This window comes from Telopea speciosissima, chromosome 9 (assembly GCF_018873765.1).
Source record: "Telopea speciosissima isolate NSW1024214 ecotype Mountain lineage chromosome 9, Tspe_v1, whole genome shotgun sequence".
Taxonomy (NCBI): domain Eukaryota; kingdom Viridiplantae; phylum Streptophyta; class Magnoliopsida; order Proteales; family Proteaceae; genus Telopea; species Telopea speciosissima.
The window spans coordinates 47,505,186-47,525,399 of NC_057924.1; the positions used below are offsets into that span (position 1 = coordinate 47,505,186).

A 20,214-nucleotide genomic window follows, 5' to 3' on the forward strand; every position below is an offset into this window, starting at 1 on the left:
CTCAATGAAAATTTTCGACAACAAAACTGGTTATCTGTATATGAAAGCAAAGGAAAGAAATAAAAAGAAAAGAGGAAAAAGCAATTGTGAATCTTCTTCGACCTTGGAACTCATTTGGTGTGTCCTCCTCGGTGATCGTCTCTAGTCTCGGGGAATTTGATGATTTCAGACGGGGAGATATGTAGAGAGCTGGTGCAACTTCTTCCATCCATGGCTGCGAAACTGATCTGGTCTCTCTAGCCATTTCTGTTAATGAGGAAGATGAGTTGGTTTTGAAACTTTGGGTGACAATTAACAGAAGGTTTGAAGGTTTGGAAAGAGGATTAGAGATATGGACTGACTGAGAATTGTATGTTTGTGAATATCTCTCTACATATATAGAGAGAGAGAGAGAGGTACAGAGGTTGTTTGGCAGTCAAATCTAACCAATGAGAAGAAGACACAAAGAAACTTCTTCAGTTTCTTCTAGACGAAATGACCGAGAAGACCCATTTCTAGAAGAAAGAGGCTGGCAAGACCAAGTTTAGTAAGGGGATATTATATTTTTGCTAAATTTTAACCTCTAAATATGGATTGTGTGGTGTTCCTTCAATCTTGTTGTTCCAGTTTTGTGCTGTGTTGGTGAGGAATTTTTCTCCTCGCAGAAATGACGACCTCACGGCCCCACCAGGGCAATGTGTTCGGGCAGGGGGTGAGGTCGTCATTTCTGCCTCCCTATTAGAAGAACCTGTGAACCTGACCGGGCAGGGAACCTGAGAGGAGAACGATCTGTTGGGGAGAAGGCCCCCACAGATTTTGTATTTCGCGTGGCTCCTAAGCACGTGATGAAAATCTAAAAATAGGAAAAAAAATCTCTACTTGGTGTTGTATCCCCTATGCCCTCTCACAGGTCACTGTGAGATGACGCCTCTACTCCTTGGGTAGGCTCACCTATTCATCTAGACACTTATGTAGAGACCATTCGGCCATAAGTAGCTCTGATTTGTCACTCAATGAATCCAAACAAGGGTTAATCCATGTGGATCTCCATAGATCTACATGAATCAGGTTGCATGTATCCACTTTTTTTTTTTTTTTTTTGGGTTAAAACAAATCTATTGATAAAGATGTGTTAAACACTCGGCATCCGAATCAAATGAGTCTCAAATCCAAGGAGTGGACAATGGCCAATCAGTTCTACACGTACATCATGGACCAACCTTTCCCGGCAAGGGTATCAACTACAACATTCGTTGTCCTTGGAATATATAAAAAAAGGACATTCCTCCAAAGAGAAGCAATATATCTAATGTCATTAACAATAGGTAGGATTGATGCCGGAGGATTGATGGTCAAAACTATCTTCTATAGCTTGAAATAACGTAGAACGAATGGACAATGCTTCTCACTGATGATATTCGAGAAAAGAAGAGGTCTCGACGCTGCAAACACTGGCACCCCAAACTGATTCCTAAAAATGAATCCAACTCCATCATTTGGATCATCAACTATCTTTGATGCATCACATTAAACTTTGAGATGGTTTGGTAGGTAATGGACGATACACTCTCTCTCTCTTTTTCATCACATGTGATATTGATTTTCATCACAAGTGGTATTGATTCTTGTCCAAGATTGCAAGAGATTTCTAGAATCCTTCCTACATGGAAACTTTGTATTATAATCTTTCTTTCTCTTTATATTCTGGTGAGCTCTCTCATATATTGTAATTGTTATATATACTCCCATTGGAGAATCAATGAATTGCGGACACGAATTATACTTTAATATGGTATCCAAAGCAGCCCAACTCCAACGAGTTTTTTTTTCCATTCTTCGTGGTTTTTTTTCTTCTTATTTTCTCTAATGGGAGACATTGAGACCTCCTCTCTCCACCATCTCTTCTTATTCTATCTCCTTTTCATTCCCTAATGCTCACCATTATATTTCAACCAAACTTACACCTAAAAATTATTTATTCTGGCACTCTCAAGTTGAGCCTTCATTGATGGTTTGAATTTGTTTGGGCATCTCGATGGTACAACCCCATGTCCTGATGATCTGACTGCCAGTGCTCAATGGCATCATCAATACTCAATGATACGAAGCCTTCTTCTTGCCTCCCTTTCTGATGAAGTCTTTCCTCTAGTGCTTGGCAAGAAGACCAACTGTACCATTGGGGAGACCCTGTCCATAGCATTCTCTGCCCCTTCTGAAAGTAGAATAATGTCCCTGAACATGGCTCTCACAGATTTGACTCAAAAGTCTGATGAATCGGTTTCCCAGTTTTTGTAGCGTGCTAAAACTATTCCTACTGAACTCAATGCAGTAGGTCAGACACTCCGTCCAAGCCCATTCAATCTTCATATTTTTCACGGATTGGAAATAGAATTCCGCGACATGGTCTCATCTCTTCTCACTCGGCTTGATCCAATCTCTTATGATGACCTCCATGCCATGCTTTTGAGTCATGAGTTTCTTCAAGGCACTTCCATGACCAAGCTTGCACTCACTGATGCTTTGCAACTAGTTCTCCAACAGCAAACACTGTTCAATGTTCTGGCTCGTCTACTGAATCCGGATCTCCTACCTCTCAACGTGGGGGTCATGGAGGTCGTTGGGGTCGTGGCCGTGGTGGTTGCGGTCGTGGTGGCTCTTACGGTGGTTCCTATCCTGGACAGTTTTGGTGCAATATTTTCCGTCGCACCAATCATTCGATAGATCGATGCTATTTTCGTAATCAACCTGGTAATCCTAATACCCAACCTTTTCCCTATCCACTTATCCACCATCTAACTTCTCTTATGGCCACCCCAACCCCACTCTTTTACCAACACCCCACCCCTCCATTGCCCTAACGTGGTACCCTAACAGCGGAGCTTCTCATCACGTGACTCCTGACATTCAATCCCTCTCCTAATATGATGAGTACATTGGTATGGATCAATTACATGTTGGCAATGGTAAGGGTTTACTGATTTCACACATTGGTTATTCCTCTCTTCCTTCTTATTCTTCTCACTCTTTTCATTTAAATAATGTGCTATATGTTCCCTCTATCTCTAAACGCCTTCTTTCTGTTCAGTAATTTTCTAAGGATAATAATGCTTATTTTGAGTTTCACCCTTCTCACTTTCTTGTGAAGGATCAAGTAACCAAGTCAACTCTGCTATCCGAACCGAGTAAAGGCGGTCTCTATGCACTATATCCTTCATCCTTGCCAACCGCTAATACTATTGTTTGATCCTCCATTGATGTTTGGCATAGTAGTCTAGGACACGTGCATGAGCAATTGCTACGTCATATGCTTGCTTCTAATAATTTACCTTATTTTCCCATCTTAATAATATTTGCACGGCTTGTCAATTCGGCAAAGCCAGCCCCCTTACTTTACCCGTTACTCATAGTCGTAACTTATTTCCTTTGGATTTAATTCATAGTGATGTGTGGGAACCCTCTCCTACCCCCTCTTTATCTGGACCTCGGTTTTATGTTATTTTTGTGGATGATAACACTAAATTTATTTGGTTTTATCCCCTTATGCGTAAATCGGATGTTTTCTCAACTGTTTTCCCAATTTGAAGCTCTTGTGGAATGTCATTTTAATAGAAAAATCAAGTACATTCAAACTGATTGGGGTGGGGAGTTTCGCACTCTACCCACATTCTTTACTAAAATTGGTATTTCTCACAGGATTTCTGTACCTCACACCCATGAGCAACAAGGGGCAGTTGAACGCCATCATAGGCATATTGTTGAAATCGGCCTCTCCCTTCTTGCTCATGGGTTTGTTCCCCGTCATTACTGGACCTATGCTTTTAAAACTACGATCTATCTAATTAATAGAATGCCTTCGGTTGTCTCTAGCGGGGTCTCACCCTTCCAATTTGTTTATCATATAATGCTTGATTACGAATTTCTTAAAGTTTTTGGTTGCTTGTGTTTTCCTTATTTATGCTCGTATAACAAGCATAAGATGGACTTTTGCTCAATGCCATCTATTTTTCTTGGCTATAACCACTCTCACATTGCCTATTGTTGCCTTCACATTCCTTCTAATCGTATTTTCATCGCTTGACATGTTCGTTTTGATGAGAATTCTTCTTCATTTTCTACTAGGATTTTGGGTCCTGCTCCACCTTCTTCCCCTATTGCATCCTCTCCATGGATTGTTGCCCCCATTCGGCTGCCCCCTTACCATGGTTTGCCCTTACCAGTGCCAACACAAATTACCTCTTTACCAGATGTGCCCAGCCTGCACCCGCCACACCATAAACCTCACCTACACCATCCCCACCCATACCCATGACCTCCCCACCATCACTGCCCAGGCAAACTCGCCTCCTGAGTGACATCTATACCACCACCACCACTGCTAACCCAACGCTCTCTGCCTCTCCACAGCTACCTTCTCAGTCTATACAGCTTCGCCCATGCCCCGGTGCTATGGTTGTTACTAATGGCACTTCTGAGCCTACTTGTTTTTTGCAAGCTAATAAGGCCCCTAAGTGGCGTGTTGCCATGGTAGAGGAGTTTAATGCTTTGCTTCGCAATGGGACTTTTTCCTTGGTTCCGCGAACACCAAACATGAATTTAATTGGATGCAAATGGATGTATCACATCAAAAGGAAGGCCGATGGGTCCCTTGAGCGCTATAAAGCACGCCTCGTTGCTAAGGGCTTTCACCAACAACATGGTCTTGATTATGGTGAGACTTTCAGCCCTATCATTAAGCCTACAACCATTCGCTGTGTTCTCTCCATCGCAGTCTCCCAGGGTTGGTCTGTTCGCCAGTTAGACATTAGTAATGCATTTCTTCATGGGCGGTTGGAAGAAGAGGTTTATATGTCCCAACTGCAAAGGTTCACTGACTCCAATAATCTAGATCATGTGTGCCACCTTCATCGCTCTATTTATGGCCTTAAATAGGCGCCCAGGGCCTAGTTCCGTCGCCTATCTGATTTTCTGATTTCTTTCGGTTTTCATGGTTCCAGGACTGACACCTCTCTTTTATTCGAAATAAAGGGACTCGTGTTAGCTACATTTGGATATACGTGGATGACATTTTTGGTTACCGGCAATGACCCATCTATGATCTCTTCCCTATTGCAGTAGCTTTCTGGCAAATTTTCCATCAAAGATCTTGGTGATTTGCATTTTTTCCTTGGTGTTCAGGCCACCCGTCATTCCAAGGTGCTTCATCTCTCTCAATCTCGTTCTATTTCTGATTTGCTGCATCGCGCTGGCATGACTGATTGCAAACCAGTGCAGACTCCTATGGCTACAACTCAAGTGGCATCAGTTGCAGGGGGTGCTCACTTATCAAATCCCACTCAGTATAGATCGGTAGTAGTTGCTCTCTAGTATGTTACTTTAACACGCCTGGATGTTTCCTTTGCTGTAAATCCGGCTTGTCCATTCATGCATGCCCCTACTACAGATCATTGGTAGATGATGAAGCGAATACTTCGCTATCTCAAACACACAAATAATCATGGTTTACTTATTGAACGGTCAACCTTCCATTCCTTACAGGCCTTCTCAGATGCAGAATGAGCAGGTGATGGCCTTGATCATAATTCCACTAGGGGATTTGCAATTTTTCTTGGCCCCAATCTTGTTTCTTGGACATCATGTAAGCAGAAGACTGTGGCTAGATCTTCCACAGAGGCTGAATACAAAGCCTTGGCTGTTGCTTCAGCTGAATTAATATGGCTTGAGTCCTTGTTCGGTGAACTCAGTTATCCCCTTGATGGTGCTCCCATATTATGGTGTGATAACATTGGAGCAACTTCTCTTTGGGCGAATCCTATTTTCCATACCTGCACAAAGTATGTTGAAATTAATTTTCACTTTGTTCGTGATCGTGCGGCCAAAAAGCAGCTTCAGGTTCAATTTATTTCAACTGAGGACCAATTTGCTAACACATTTACTAAAGCACTTGGCACGACCTGCTTTCAGTTTCTAAGGGACAAGTTGAAGATTCGGATTCCCGATTCTCCACCTTGAGGGCGTGTAATGGAAGATACACTCTCTCTCTGTCTCTTTCATCACATGTGATATGGATTCTTGTCCAAGATTGCAAGAGATTTCTGGAATCCTTTCTACATGAAAACTTTGTATTATAATCTTTCTTTCTCTTTATATTCTGGTGACCTCTCTCATCTATTGTAATTGTTTTATATACTCCATTGGAGAATTAATGAATTGAGGAAACAAATTATACTTTAATAGTAGAGGACCAGTCCAAGTTCTAGAAGTAGATAAATCAGAAATTGGGTTTGCTAAGATTCCACTGAACAAGGACTTTAAGGCGAGAGGAACTCACGATATGCCCACTGTGCTTGGTTGATGACATCGATTGGAGACCACATGATACTGCGTGAGCATTATCGTTTCTGGCTCGCCAAAGGTACCAAACAAGGAAACTACATAAAGAAGTGGTTTCCCTTTGACTTTGCTTCCCAAGACTACTGAAAGAATTCCATTTCTTAATCCATTGAAAAATGCTAGGTGGTTAAAAGGCATCGATGCAATAAGTTAGAGAGTTTCCAAACCAATCTCACTTTTCAAATGGACAAGAAATAATAATATGATCAATTGGTTCCATCGCCTCACCGCACCTTAAATAATGGTGATCAAAAGGAACCTTCTATTCAGCAGACTCCTCTACTGCCAAACGTTGTACTTCCATCCTACTTCCATGACATCTCACCACTTGGCCTGACAGCCATCCAATGGCTGAGATTAAAAAAATTCAAAATATTTTGAAAACCACATGAAATGGTTGTTTGAACCATCTTGAACCTCAAGCCAAGCCCACCCGATCAATTCGGTTCATCAACCCAAACCCATTTCATTCAAACTAAACCCAAAATCATGGAAGAACTGTTATCCTGTCAATCTCCTGTGGTCGGACCTCAAAATCACTGGCAGAAAATCAGCCGAGGAATTTTCTAGTGGATCCAATTGATGATCAGTTCAAGATGAATTCCAAGCCTAAACGGATAGAGATATCGCTGGCAGGCGATTCGGATAAGGAGAATCGTCTGATCACTTCAACGCCATCCAAGATCGTTCCTTTAGATGCATCTCTTGCAGAGGAAGTGAGTTCGATCCGGAAGAAGCTGGAACGGTTGAGATTAGAGAAGGAAAAGACAGAAGAAATTGAGAGAGGAGGATCCAATGTTGGATATGCATGGAACTCCAAAGGAGAGGTGAATCACAGAAGCAGCTTGAGATAATGGTCAAAAAGCTACTGGCACTGAAGAAACTCTAGTCTAAGCGAAAGTTTTAATCAAAATTCTTATTTTTTTCCCTTAATTTAAGTAATTAGATCATGATTTTCTCAAATTCTACGGCAGAGAATCACTCCCATTCAATCATTAGGAGAAAAGGAACAAGAAAAGAAGCTTAAGGAAGTTCAATTGCATTCACAGGCAAGCATTTTCATCAGCTCTGTTTTACTCCGAAATGAAAAACACCGAGAGGGAGATTCCACAGGTGAAGACAAACAATTCCAACTTCACTAGGCCTTTCTTGGAATGCAGAGAGTTCATGCCATCTCCCACCAACCCTACTTCCCTCAAAGCCGCTTGTGGTTGCCATCGCAACTTCCACCGCCGTGAACCTGAAGAAACCACTCTTTCCTTCGATTTCCACCACCCCCCTCCATGGATTCTGCTTGGATTTACAAGTACTACTTCCCAAACCCTAAAAAAAAAAGAATAAAAAGGGCAAACTGAAAAGGTAGGTAATCCCATCTAGATCTAAGTAGCAGCAATAGCACAAGTTCCTGCCTTGATATTCGAGAAACCCACACCTAACTCCAAATCCAATTCTATCTTACCAAGATTTCTTCCATCATCACTCACAGTAGCAGTAGCAGTGGCAGTGGAACTGAAGAGATGAGGGACAGAAGTGACCATGGCACATGCTCTGTTACTCTTACACCGGCTAGCCTTTCCCTTACTACCTGAACCTGACTTGCTCTTACCCAAAGGCAACGAAGAAGCAAAGGATGAAGACGACAATGATGGAGAAAAGTCCAACAACAGAGAAGGGATCTCAAAATAAGTCCGAGCCTTAGACCCCCTGAGTCTCCTCGCCGCCGCATCGGAAGCCGTCGCCGCCTCTTCAGCCGTATCCAACGTGCCAAGCCAGTGCCGACACCGCCCTACACGGTCACGAATCTCAGTCGACCACCGACCGCACGGCCTCTTCCTCACCCCTCTAACCTTTCTTCACTGAATCAACCCGACACTGTTTCCTGCACTTTGGCCGGATGGATTTGTTTTTGGGTCTAAGGTGATTCAAACAGGATGTGATGAGGTTTTCAAAATATTTTGAATTTTTTTAAACTCCTATTGGATGGGAATCAGGCCAGGTGATGCAGTGAGATGTCATGGAAGTAGGATGGAAATACAAAGTTAGGAAGTAGAGGAGTCGGATCCTTAATCAGCAATAGCCGCACATGTTGTTGACTTACTTCACAAGCACACCAAAGAAAATTTCTAATTTTTGAAAGGTTGTGAGTTGTGACATGACCCACTCAGCCAACCAAGAGCGTGTTTGTTAACACTCTCTGAATTGTTTTTTCAAGCCAGGGAGTGTCTAGGGCACAGGAAAAACAAATAAAGTGTTTGGATCATCCGGTCTCTTTTCCTATGTCCAAGAACGAACCAAATAAAAACATGGTTCCAAGAACGCCCCCAATGAAACATGGTTACCCATGTTTTTGCATATCGAGATGGTTTTGAGGAAACAAATATGGGTATTTGTCCCCATTTTCCCGATAAACATCCCTATTGTTGTACCATTGCTCAACACCACTTCTTGCAACCGAACTTGAGGCTTCCAATGTAACAGCCTTGGTTTGCATGCTTTGATCTCGATCGTAGCAAATTAGCTTCATGATAACCCTTATGATTTCTCTAAACTTTGTCAGTGGGAGGTCTCTCTTCTTTAAAGAATTGTGAAGTTGAGACCAGTTGCTGGTTGGGGTTGCAGGGGTTGGTGTAATCAAGGCTTGTTAAGATTTAAAAGTTGGCATTTAAATACAAACCGTCAAATTTGGTTGTGCTATATATCGTATTCTCAAAGGAAAAATAACAAGAAATTACAGTTGAAAAAAATGAAGAGGAGAAAAATCCAGATTTAAGACAAGACTTAGGAGTAGAATTACGAATTTTTCTTTTCTCAAGTTCGCCGATCAGTCAAGTTCGCAGGATTCTCTCATAAGAGAATAGAAATGACAACCTCAACTCACTTAGGCAGTGTGTTCGGACAAGGGATGAGATCGTCATTTCCATCCCCTATTAGAGAAAACTACGACCTGACCGGAAAAGGAACCTGAGCAAACAACGAAGACACACAGCATCTCCACTCAACTCAGCAAGACATAAAGTAGTCAAAAAGTGATGTTTACCGCTCAGTTCAGAATGACATAAAGTGTGTGGTCCATGTGAAAACCGCGTGACAAATTCGTGACTTTGTGGGTGAAATGCCGTAGTCACGGAATATTTCTCCTTTTTCAATTTTGCCTGCTCCCCAATCCAGTGTACTTACGTGGTCCACAACACAAGAAAAGTAATGGATTTTTATTCTCTAAACCTACTTCTGCTCTGATTGAACTGCTTTTAATTATATAAATCCCTGCTGGGGCAGTCTTTCTCCCATGCCTCTTGACTTATTCTCTCTCTCTCGTTCTTTAGGTAACAGAAAATAATCGGTTCATCTGATCCTGTGGTTTGTCCAGTCCATGGCTGCCGAGATGACCTATGGAGCCTCCTCTTCCTCCCGTCCGTGGAAGTATGATGTTTTCTTGAGTTTTTGTGGTCAGGATACTCGCACCAACTTCACTGATTTCCTCTTTAACTGGTTCGTCCGGGATGGGATTCACACCTTTAGAGACAATGAAGAGCTAAACAGAGGAGAAGATATCTCTTCAGAACTGATGGAAGCCATCGAGGATTCTAGAATTGCAATTATCATCTTCTCTAAGAATTATGCTTCTTCGACCTGGTGCCTTAGCGAGCTCGCTAATATCATCGATTGCAAAAAAGATGGCCGAACGGAAAAGGTTTTACCTGTTTTCTACAAGGTAGATCCATCTGATGTCAGGCATCAGCGTAACACTTACGCTGAGGCATTTAAGAGACATGAAAAGCGTTTCAAGAACCAGATGGGGAAGGTGAAGTCGTGGAGGGCTGCTCTCACACAAGCTGCGAATTTGTCAGGATGGGATCAAATAAAGGTTGCAGATGGGTAAGTCTTTAATCAATTCCTTTTAATACTGCTTTATTATTTGGTTAGAATAGTTAATGATGAGGTCTATCTCTATCTACCATGGATTTAGGGACTACCCAACTTTAATTTTAAATGTATATGAACTACTAATCCCTATTCAGCTGGTGCCAATACGACAGCTCGTCCTATCTCAATCCCTAACAGGTGTAAATGAATAGTCGAAATCCGTTTTCGTATCTGTGGCGGAATTCGTTTAGCATTATCCGAATCCGTTCAAAAACTACACAGATGGAGATACGGATAGGCTATAGTTATCCAAAAAGTTTTATTTACAAGTAAACGGATAAAATATTCGATCCGTATCCATGTCTATATCCGTTTAGCACTATCTGAATCCGTTCGAAAGCTAATCGAAAGCGAATGCGGATATAGCACTATACGAGCCGAATCCGATCCGTTTACATCCCTACTAACATAGACCGACCGCCTATGAATTCTGGTGTCTTACTTTACTTCACCATGTGAAGGCTTTCACTGGATATTTATCTCTTCCAATTCCTGAAATTATCTGCTCCATTTCCTTCCGGTCTAGTTCCCCAAGTTCTTCTAATAGGGGGTATGGATCCCACCTGGGCAGGGGTAGGGTGGTCATTTCTGTCCCTATTAGAGGGACTTGGGGAAATGGACCGGATAGGGAAATGGAGTACATAATGATCTGCCTAGTTCCCCTAGTGCCTATAATAGGGGGGAGGGGCACAATGACCACCCTACCCCTACCCGGTTAGGGTTACTCCTCTTATTACAGGCACTAAAGGAATTGGGCCGGGTAGGAAACTAGAGGAAATAATCTTCCAGCTTTCATTTGTCAAATTTTCGTATTAAACCCATAGTTATTTATAGTATCAGTATTGTTGCCCGTATTGGTCTTTTTCTTTTGTTGCCCATATTGGTCTTAGCTGTTACTAGTATGATTTCGATATGGATTAGGTGGAATCATGCACTAAGTGATTACAAGATGTATTGAACCATTTATTTCCCACTCGACCCGTATCGGGAGGTCAATACCGATAAGAATTGGTCAATATATGATATTATACCTATACTTAGAACCATGATTAAATCATTGTAATTCATTTATCCGTTTTCCCCTTCTTTTGTTGGTTCTGGATCCGAAGTCAAAGGTAGATGATTTCGGGTTTACCTTTTAATCGCGTCTGATTAAACGGACAACTCTTATTATTGGTGTCTGGCAGATAAAGATAACTTAGGCTTTTAAACTTTTTTTATTAAACTCTTGTAATAACACAGGGGAATCCTATATTAATTAATATAAAAATTTATCCATAGATAAATGATGGCATAAACGACATACGTCCAAATTTGGGGTTAAATGAACAGCCGGTACGTATTTATTAGAGTTATGGTGGAAGGAGTTTAGGACCTTGGTATGATGAACCCTAATTCCAAAGAAATTTGCATGAATTTTAAGGTTGTTGTATATGAAAATTTAATTCATAAGTGAATTTTTATAATTTAAATATACTATAATATTGTAATATAAAACAATATTTTGAAACCTAGAATGACTTTAGCTGCTCAAATTGATTAACCCACTACCCACGGTCCAACCAATTAATAGATTCTTATTGCGGCAGAAAAACAGCAATGGCTACAGTACAATCTGCGGATGCTGTAGACCTCCAAGATTGAAAGACAAGACATCAGAGGTGACTGGAGATGGGCTAAAGGGGGGACTCTCTGATGTTTAAGTCAGTTTTCAGGCAATAGTACAGAATTGCATAGTGACATCACAAAACTTAGAGTTGGATCTAGGGCTGCAAGTTTTGCCCTGTCGGTCCAAACCTGTCCTGGCCCGCCCTGAACCCGAACAGGGTCTGGGCTAAGATTTCTGGCCTTGAGGGCGGGTTAGGGCCAGAAATTCTTGGCCCTGAGTCAGGGTCGGGTCTGGTCAGGGTTGAGACCACGGGCTCAGCCCATCCCTGATTTTGACCCTGATTTTTAATCCTGATGGCCCTGAAGAAAATTCTTTATTTATTAAATAATAGAAGGTATTATACATATAAAGAAGTGTGTGGCGCACTTGGTAGTTTGTGAGGTCTTGGGTTCAAGCCTCCTCTTTCACATCTTCTCTATACTTGTTATTTTAATTTGCGTATTGCAGGGCCAATCAAGGTGAGCTTGGGCTGGGCTTGGCCCGTCAGGGTTATGGTTAGGGTCAAGGTATTTAGACCCTGAGTCAGGGTCAGGGCGGGCCTGGGCCCAGCTAAAGGGACACAAGGTTGGGCTAGGGTTTTAAAAAGCCCGACCCAACCTGACCCTGTTGCAGCCCTAGTTGGATCCATACCTGCTCGAGTGAGCCCCTTTTATAGTGCCTTTAGTTGTTTCCTTTTGGGAGACGGGAGTAAATATGGAGATTCATTCTCTTGGCAAACTTCTATTTTTCAGAGGCCGTGGGATGATTCCCTTTCCTATTTGGGAATTGAGTCCCAGATACGCTATTCCTTTTGGGGTCGGGAGACGGCTTCCCTATTCTAAGTAGGACACAATTAGCGAGCATTACGCTTGGTGCTGGTTTGTATTTTGGGGACGTATGAACTAGCGGGAATGGTCTATGTGTCACTTCGTGAGGGGCTTGTTTTTGACCTATATCAGAGGCCCCCCACTCCCTCAGCTCAGATATGAGCTGCGGGAGTCTCTTCTACAAGTCGTCAAATGTAAAATGTTTATGCGTCTCTGTTGGTTTCGTTTCTGATGGAGCGTTGGCCAAGGGTTATCCTGACCGTATCTGGAGTATGGGTTCTGAGAGTTATAACTGTGATCCTAAGAAAACCCTCTCCCCCTCTGTCTCTTCTGCTAACGGTTCCGATGTCCAGGTACTGGAAATCCCTGATTCCGCCGCCGGGGAGGAAACCCTAGCAAAGCGGCTTATGGTGGGCAATGGCATAGGTACTTCAGTTAGGTGGGCTACCACCACTTGGTTATCTACAGCCTTTGACATTAGGGACTCGATGAACCGCAGATTCTCTAGGGAATCTTGGGGATAAATACAACATCCCCCACAGGGTTAATCTTAAAGTTTATGGGCCCCAAGAAAATGCTTGTGAGATGATTCTCTTCTCTATTCGGGAACTGAGGATACGCTGTTCCTTCTGGGGCCAGAGATTGGCTTCCATATTCTGTGTAGGACACAATTAGCGAGCATCAGGCTTGGCGCTGGTTTCTGTTTTGGGGACGTATGACCTGGTGGGAATTTTCTACGTGTTACTCCGTGAGTGCCTGGTTTAGTTTACCTGTATCAATTCTCATAAACTTTTTGGTCAAACAAGTTGACTAACCAATCCTACCCCATTTATTTCGATTGTTTTGGATCAGTCGAATCTGCATCTCTAGAAAAGTTGATTAATGGAAACAAGAAAATAGACATGCTTCTTAGCCAAAATTCATATGCTTCAAGAAAAGGGTATAGATATTAAGACTTAATAAACAAACTAAAATGCGCCCCAAAAAAAAAAAAAAAAAACAAATTGAATTAAGCTTGTGATTGAAGCAAAAAACAAAAGGGGAAAATATTTTAGTTACAGATTAGTGCCAATTAAATAAATTTAGAAGATGCTAGATGATTATGAATGTAAGAAATAAGAAAAATTATCAATGGAAAAAGATCAGGAAAATCAATGAAGAGAAAAAACCCATTAAGGTGTGTTATACTCAAATATAACTACACTATTAGATTGTGCCACATGGTTAAAAGAAATCTACTCCTAGTAAATCAAGGATACCAGTTCACTCCCGTGACCTATCCCAGAGTGGAACCTTCTAAAAGCTGCACAATCCGCGACGTCGGCCTAGAATATTCTCTCCTCACACTAACCTGCCTCTTTAAGGAGCCTATCAAAGAAGTACTCCTAAATCCCAGCAAATCAGGGATCATACTCCTAAAGGAACTCAGTTGGTGATTCCGTTACCAAAGACAAAGCTTACTATTTTGGAACTCTCTCCTTCACCGCTTCAACCGACCATAAGTCCTATATATACTCAGGTATAATCAGGTACAGAGTCTCCTGTTTGTGCCTCATAAAAAGAACTAGCAGGTTGGTGTATCATTACCCTGATGATATAACATAATGAAAAGTTTTTCTATCTCACATCATGGGGTGAAGGGAAGAGATAAAGAATACCAAGAAGAAAAAAAAGATAGAATTGAACAACCGTACAGGCATTTTTTCTGAATGATCCTCAATTGTTGCTAATTTAGAGAGATTTGACTTAGGCATTGGAGAGTCCCCTGCTGGTGAAAATCAGCTCTCTGGTGTCTTCTTTACCCTTCTGTGCAGGCTATAACGCTAGAGGATAACTTGTGTAGATTTCTTGACGCAACAAGCTGAAATACAAAATGAAGATACATTTCGTGTCCGAAGATAAAAAAGAAAAAAGAAAAATCATAAAATAGTATACAATAAAAACCTTTCAATTCCAACATCAACATCCATTCATTTATAATTTATGGGTGGAGGGGGTGAGTACATCATGGATTGAACATGACCAAAGATTGGAAAAAGGGTGAAATTTTAGGGGGTCAATGTGGAGGAATAAGATATAGTTTCCGAAGGAGTTAGTTGGCATAGAAAGGAGGCAGAGATACATTTCAAAGTCTTTCATTAAGGATAGCAAAAAAAAAATTCGGTAAAAAAAAAATAAAAATCTGAATGAAAATTGTCTAAAAAAATCTTTAAAAAATGGTATAATCAACACACGGGTTACGAAGATAGATATAGATATGAGAAAAGATAGTGGGAAAGGGTGAGATTATGGAAAGTTTGCGTTGGTAGTATCAAGTTAGGGTTGGAAAGAGAGAGGGAGACTTGGTATTGGCAGATTGGGAGACATCATAAGTAGTTATATTAAAAAGGAAACTTAAATTTACAATAAGCAATGAGGGATTGGCACTAAAAATCTTTTGGTCTTTAGAAAATTAAAAATCTGAAAGAAAAAAAAAGTGGATTCAACATTGGGCGAGAAACCTTGTTAGTGTAAACTCGACCTCAAACCAGGGAAAACATGGGAGGACAATTGTAGCAGGATCAATACAATAAAAGAACAAAAATTAAATAACTAAAACTCTTCTATTGCTATTTTTTGTTTACATATGAAGGAGAACCTAAAAGGATAAGAAAAAGAAGAAGAAAGGGATATAGAAGGGGGATGGGATCAGCTATCTCAACCATTTTATCTCAGCCTATCATCCTCTCACCCAGGGATTCTCACCCAGGTATCTCACCGTGGCCGCATCTCACAACTTCATCAATAACTCTTTTCTCTTCAATCTCTGCCTCTTTTACTGGTCTACCGCATATTTATTTATAATAAATTTAATAACCCAATTACAAGAGCAACCCAATCCTAATCTAAGTAAGAAACTATAGAAAAACAAATCCTAACACGATATAGAAAAGAAAGCAAATCATGAACAACAATCACACAATGAACACAAGGATTTACGTGGTTCGGCAAGATTGCCTACGTCCACGGTGAGATGAGATATGTTTCACTATCAATGGAGAATAGAGTTATCAGTGCTCGTCCTCACACCTCTCTCAGATTTCGCCATACAGAAAGAACCCTCGCTACATATTTATAGCGAAACCCTTTAGAGGAATTTTACGCAAATATCCATATAGTCCATAAAAATTTTCCTTGGGGACTACCGCCCCCCAACCCTCCACATAGACCCATTGGTTCGCTAAAGTCCCACTAGAATAGTAGATTGACACTCAAGTGGGCCGATTCCTCTAGGCCTCAAGACCTACAGCCTCTTAACGGCCCTTCAAAATCATATCAACCCATAAAACCAAGCAACGGAGTGCAAGACATCTTGCCCCCAACAGAAACTACAACCAATAAAATAGAAACTACCCATTACAGAAAAGCAATCCTATAAAGTAAGAACTTTCTAGTCTAATAAAACTAATTATAACAGTTGTAGGAGTCCTTCACGACTTTGAAATTTACTCTTCGAATTACATTCAATCTCCACTAGCTTATCCATATCAAACCCCAAATCACTGTACATGTGTATGTTACTTTCTTTTTTTTTCCTTCATGCTTCGATCTACATCACTTGTGGCTATTATTTGGATCTGCCAAGTCAGCCCTCCATGTAGATGAAAACTCCCATCTATTGTAAGCAGCATGGTCTATATATGTTAAAACAAAATCCTTTTACCAATATATTAGTATTAGCTTAACTAACATACTCAAATTTAGTTAATGCTTCCTTATAGTTGCAGCCTTATTGATTTATTAAATAAAGATTTATTAATGTGCTTTTTTTATTTCTTTGTTTGTATCAAAATGGCCAGGCATGAGGCAGAGCTTATAAAGAAAATTGTTGATGAAGTGTTGACAATAGCGAACCAGACATGCTTGCATGTCGCAGAACATCCAATTGGGTTAGATTCCCACATTGAGCACATAGGCGGTTTGTTAAAAGATGGATTGGATGTTGTTCGTATCATAGGGATATACGGCTCTGGAGGAATAGGTAAGACAACTATAGCAAAGGCAGTTTTTAACAACATCTTTAGAAGTTTTGAAGGTAGCAGCTTTCTAGCTAATGTTAGAGAGGTTTCGAGTCAACATAACGGTTTCGTTCTCTTACAAAAACAGCTTATGTCTGATATCTTAAAGAAAAAAGACATAGACATATGCAATGAGGACCGAGGAATCATTATTATCAAAGAACGTCTACGTTGTAAAAGAGTTCTTATTGTTCTTGATGATGTGGAGAAAATGGAACAATTCTATAAATTGGCTGGAAGGTATGGTTGGTTTGCTCTAGGAAGTCGAATCATCCTAACAACTAGAGACGAACATTTGCTAAATAAGCTCGAGGTGGATGAAAAATATTTGGTCAAGACAATGAATCAAAATCAATCCCTTCAACTTTTCAGCCGCCATGCCTTTCGACAAGATCATCCATTAGAAGGCTATGAGCTGCTCTCAAATGAGATAATATGTTATTCAGGAGGGCTTCCATTAGCTCTTAAGGTTTTAGGTTCGCTTCTATGCAAAAAAATTCAAGTTGAATGGGAAAGGGAATTGAAGAAGTTAAGGAAGATTCCCAATGATCAGATTTTAGAGAAACTTGAAATAAGTTATAATGCATTAGATGATTTTGACCGGACCATATTCCTTGATATATCATGCTTTTTCATTGGAATGAACAAAAACGTTGTCATTACAATTCTAGATGCTTGTGGTGTGGGTGGAGAAGCCGGAATTAAACTTCTCACAGAGAGGTCTCTAGTAACAATTGATGAACATAACATGCTATGTATGCATGATCTGATACAAGACATGGGAAGGGAAATTGTTCGCAAACAGTCTCCTAAGAAGCCAGGAGGACGTAGTAGGTTGTGGGATATTGATGATGTCATTGATGTATTGATAAACCTCTCTGTAAGTATTAGTTACCCGGGTTAATCTCTTATCACAATATGATGATTGATTATTAGCAAATAGATATGAAAATTGTCCTCACTTTTAACATTTTCCTTTTCTTCATAATTCCCAATTTTATCAGGGAACTGATGCAGTTGAAGTCCTTCGATTAAACTTGCTTCGATATAATGCGGAACAGTTTGGCATGTTAACCACTTTAGGATTTTCTAAAATGCCGAATCTAAGATTCCTCGATGTTCCTACTAATCCGGTACAAGTATATGGAGTTGATAGTCGAATATTCTCCATTGATACAGATTGCGAACATTCTCTTCAAGAACAGGTTTCTTGTTTCAGAAAGTTAGTTTGGGTTAGATGGGAAAGGTTCCCCTTTGAATGTATACCAAATAATTTTCACCTTGGGAACCTTGTTATTCTTGACATGCAAGGTAGCAATCTCAAAGAAGTATGGAAGGGAACCAAGGTATGTCACAATTTAATTTGTCGAGTTTATCTATGTGTTTGATTTTTTTTTAATCATATGTAATTTGTGGAAACTAATTTTTCCCCCTTTCTTCTAGTATCTCATAAGGTTGAAGGAACTCAATCTTAGTATGTCAAGCTACCTAACCCATACGCCGGACTTCTCAGGGCTTCCGAATCTTGAGAAACTAATTCTTACATGTTGTGAAAGTTTGGTTGAAGTCCATGAAAGCATTGATCGTCTTGAGAAACTTGTAAACTTGAATCTGGGGGGTTGCAGGAATCTGAGGAATCTTCCAAGCGGTATTAGTAAATTGGCATCGCTTGAAACACTTGATATTGGGTGCCAAGAACTAGAAAAATTGCCCTCTTGTTACAATTTAAGCTCCTTAAAATACTTAACTTTGGGATATTGCAATCTAAGAGATGGTGATATACCCGATGACTTTTGGAAGTTACACTCTTTGGAGTCATTGGATCTATCTTGGAACAACTTTGAGAGCCTTCCATCCAGCATTGGCCATCTTTCAAAACTTCAAACTCTGGATGTGTCGACATGTAAGAGACTCAAATCACTCCCAATGCTTCCATCAAATTTGTGTTCCCTTAATGCATCATTTTGCTGGGAGTTGGAAATGTTACCAAATTTGTCAAACTTGAAGCACCTTACGATGCTCGATCTTTCAATGTGTGAAAAACTGATTGAAATTGAGGGCTTTGAGGGTTTGAATTCTGCAAAAACGATAACGTTAGATGGCTGCTTCAATTTGAAAAGTTGTGTCCAGAAGACAATCTTTCAGGTTCCTCTCTCTCTCTCTCTCTCTCTCTCTTTCTCTCTTTCTCTCTGTTATGTGCCTAGTATGGGATATTTAAAGGACTTGATTTAACGCATACCATCAGCTTCCAAGCTTTTGACAAATCGATCAAGTACCTAACACTCTCTCTTTCTCTCTCTCATATATATACATATATAGATAACATGATTTGTTGGTTCACTGGACAGGACATTGGCATTGCGAGCATTGTCGAGTGTGACATATTTTTTAATGGGAATGAGGTTCCAGAGTGGTTTGAGTTTCAAAATGAGTCGTCAGATTCATTATCTTGTCAGGTTCCTCAACTTCCAAACATGGAGATTCAAGGGTTGATTATATGCATTGTTTTAACGGAGCTCGGAGAACAATTTACTGCAACTCGTGGCATAATTGGCGGAGTGCTTCGAGTTCATAATAGATCAATGGCTTCAATGGCTGGAAAGGTTGTAGTTCAAAATAAATCAAAGGATTTGACATGGAGTCGCACCCTTTATATTCCACTTTGCGGTGAAGAAGAGACTACTTGGGTGATTAAGATACCAAATTGTGTTGGATCGAGACCATCCTCTACCCAACGATCTCATCTGGTTAAGCATACAAATAAGAATCAGGTAATAATGGATTTTTTTCACACCGGAAGACTTTTGCCCAAATCAATTGTTGAATATGGGGATACTCTGGAAGTTTCTACTCTTCTTTTGGATTCCGACCTTGTGGAATCTCCAGTTGTGAAGAAAATTGGGGTTCATTTCTTATATGATTCATCAAAGTATGAGAATGAGAATGTCCAAATCTTTGATGATGCGTCGACACAACATGAGACTGTATCCGAGGAAAATTCTGAAGCATCGTCCCCAAGCATTCAATGTTTTGGATTCCTTCGATCATTTGGGATATGTTTGCAATGTTTTGGATTCCGTCCATAGCTTATTGGGGGATATTTACAAGATCGATCCGATGAGAATCAACATCCATAAACACTCGGGCAGGGGTAAGGCGGTCTTTTCATGCTTGTGTCTAGCGTTGCACGTGCAGCCCGAGCAGGGTGCTGCACAGAAACCGAGTCCCCAAAATCTTTGGTTCTACATTAAGCAATTTTTTTTTTTATCTGACTGCAAAAGGCCAGATAGATCAACCAAATTTCAAAAGAAAAACCTTTTGGGGAAGGTATTTGTGTCATTTCGAATGAACAGTTATGCAAATATGACTATATTTAATGCCGATTGTG

At 40.6% G+C, this 20,214-nt stretch overlaps 1 protein-coding gene across 1 annotated transcript; it reads left to right on the plus strand.

Annotated features, from left to right (window-relative positions):
• The first annotated feature begins 9,677 nt into the window (after positions 1-9,677).
• Positions 9,678-19,912, plus strand: LOC122638974 (disease resistance protein RPV1-like). The gene is made up of 5 exons (XM_043831821.1): positions 9,678-10,245; positions 16,608-17,706; positions 17,831-18,172; positions 18,270-18,971; positions 19,175-19,912. Exons 1-5 carry the CDS (start codon positions 9,740-9,742, stop codon positions 19,910-19,912), a joined length of 3,387 nt encoding a protein of 1,128 aa, XP_043687756.1. The 5' UTR covers positions 9,678-9,739.
• The last annotated feature ends 302 nt before the right edge of the window (positions 19,913-20,214 follow it).

Coding starts and splice junctions, on each gene's coding strand:
- LOC122638974 (XM_043831821.1), top strand. CDS start 9,740: ATGGCTGCCGAGATGACCTATGGAGCCTCCTCTTCCTCCCGTCCGTGG. Junction 10,246..16,607: donor CAAATAAAGGTTGCAGATGG/GTAAGTCTTTAA, acceptor CAAAATGGCCAG/GCATGAGGCAGAGCTTATAA. Junction 18,972..19,174: donor TCCAGAAGACAATCTTTCAG/GTTCCTCTCTCT, acceptor TTCACTGGACAG/GACATTGGCATTGCGAGCAT.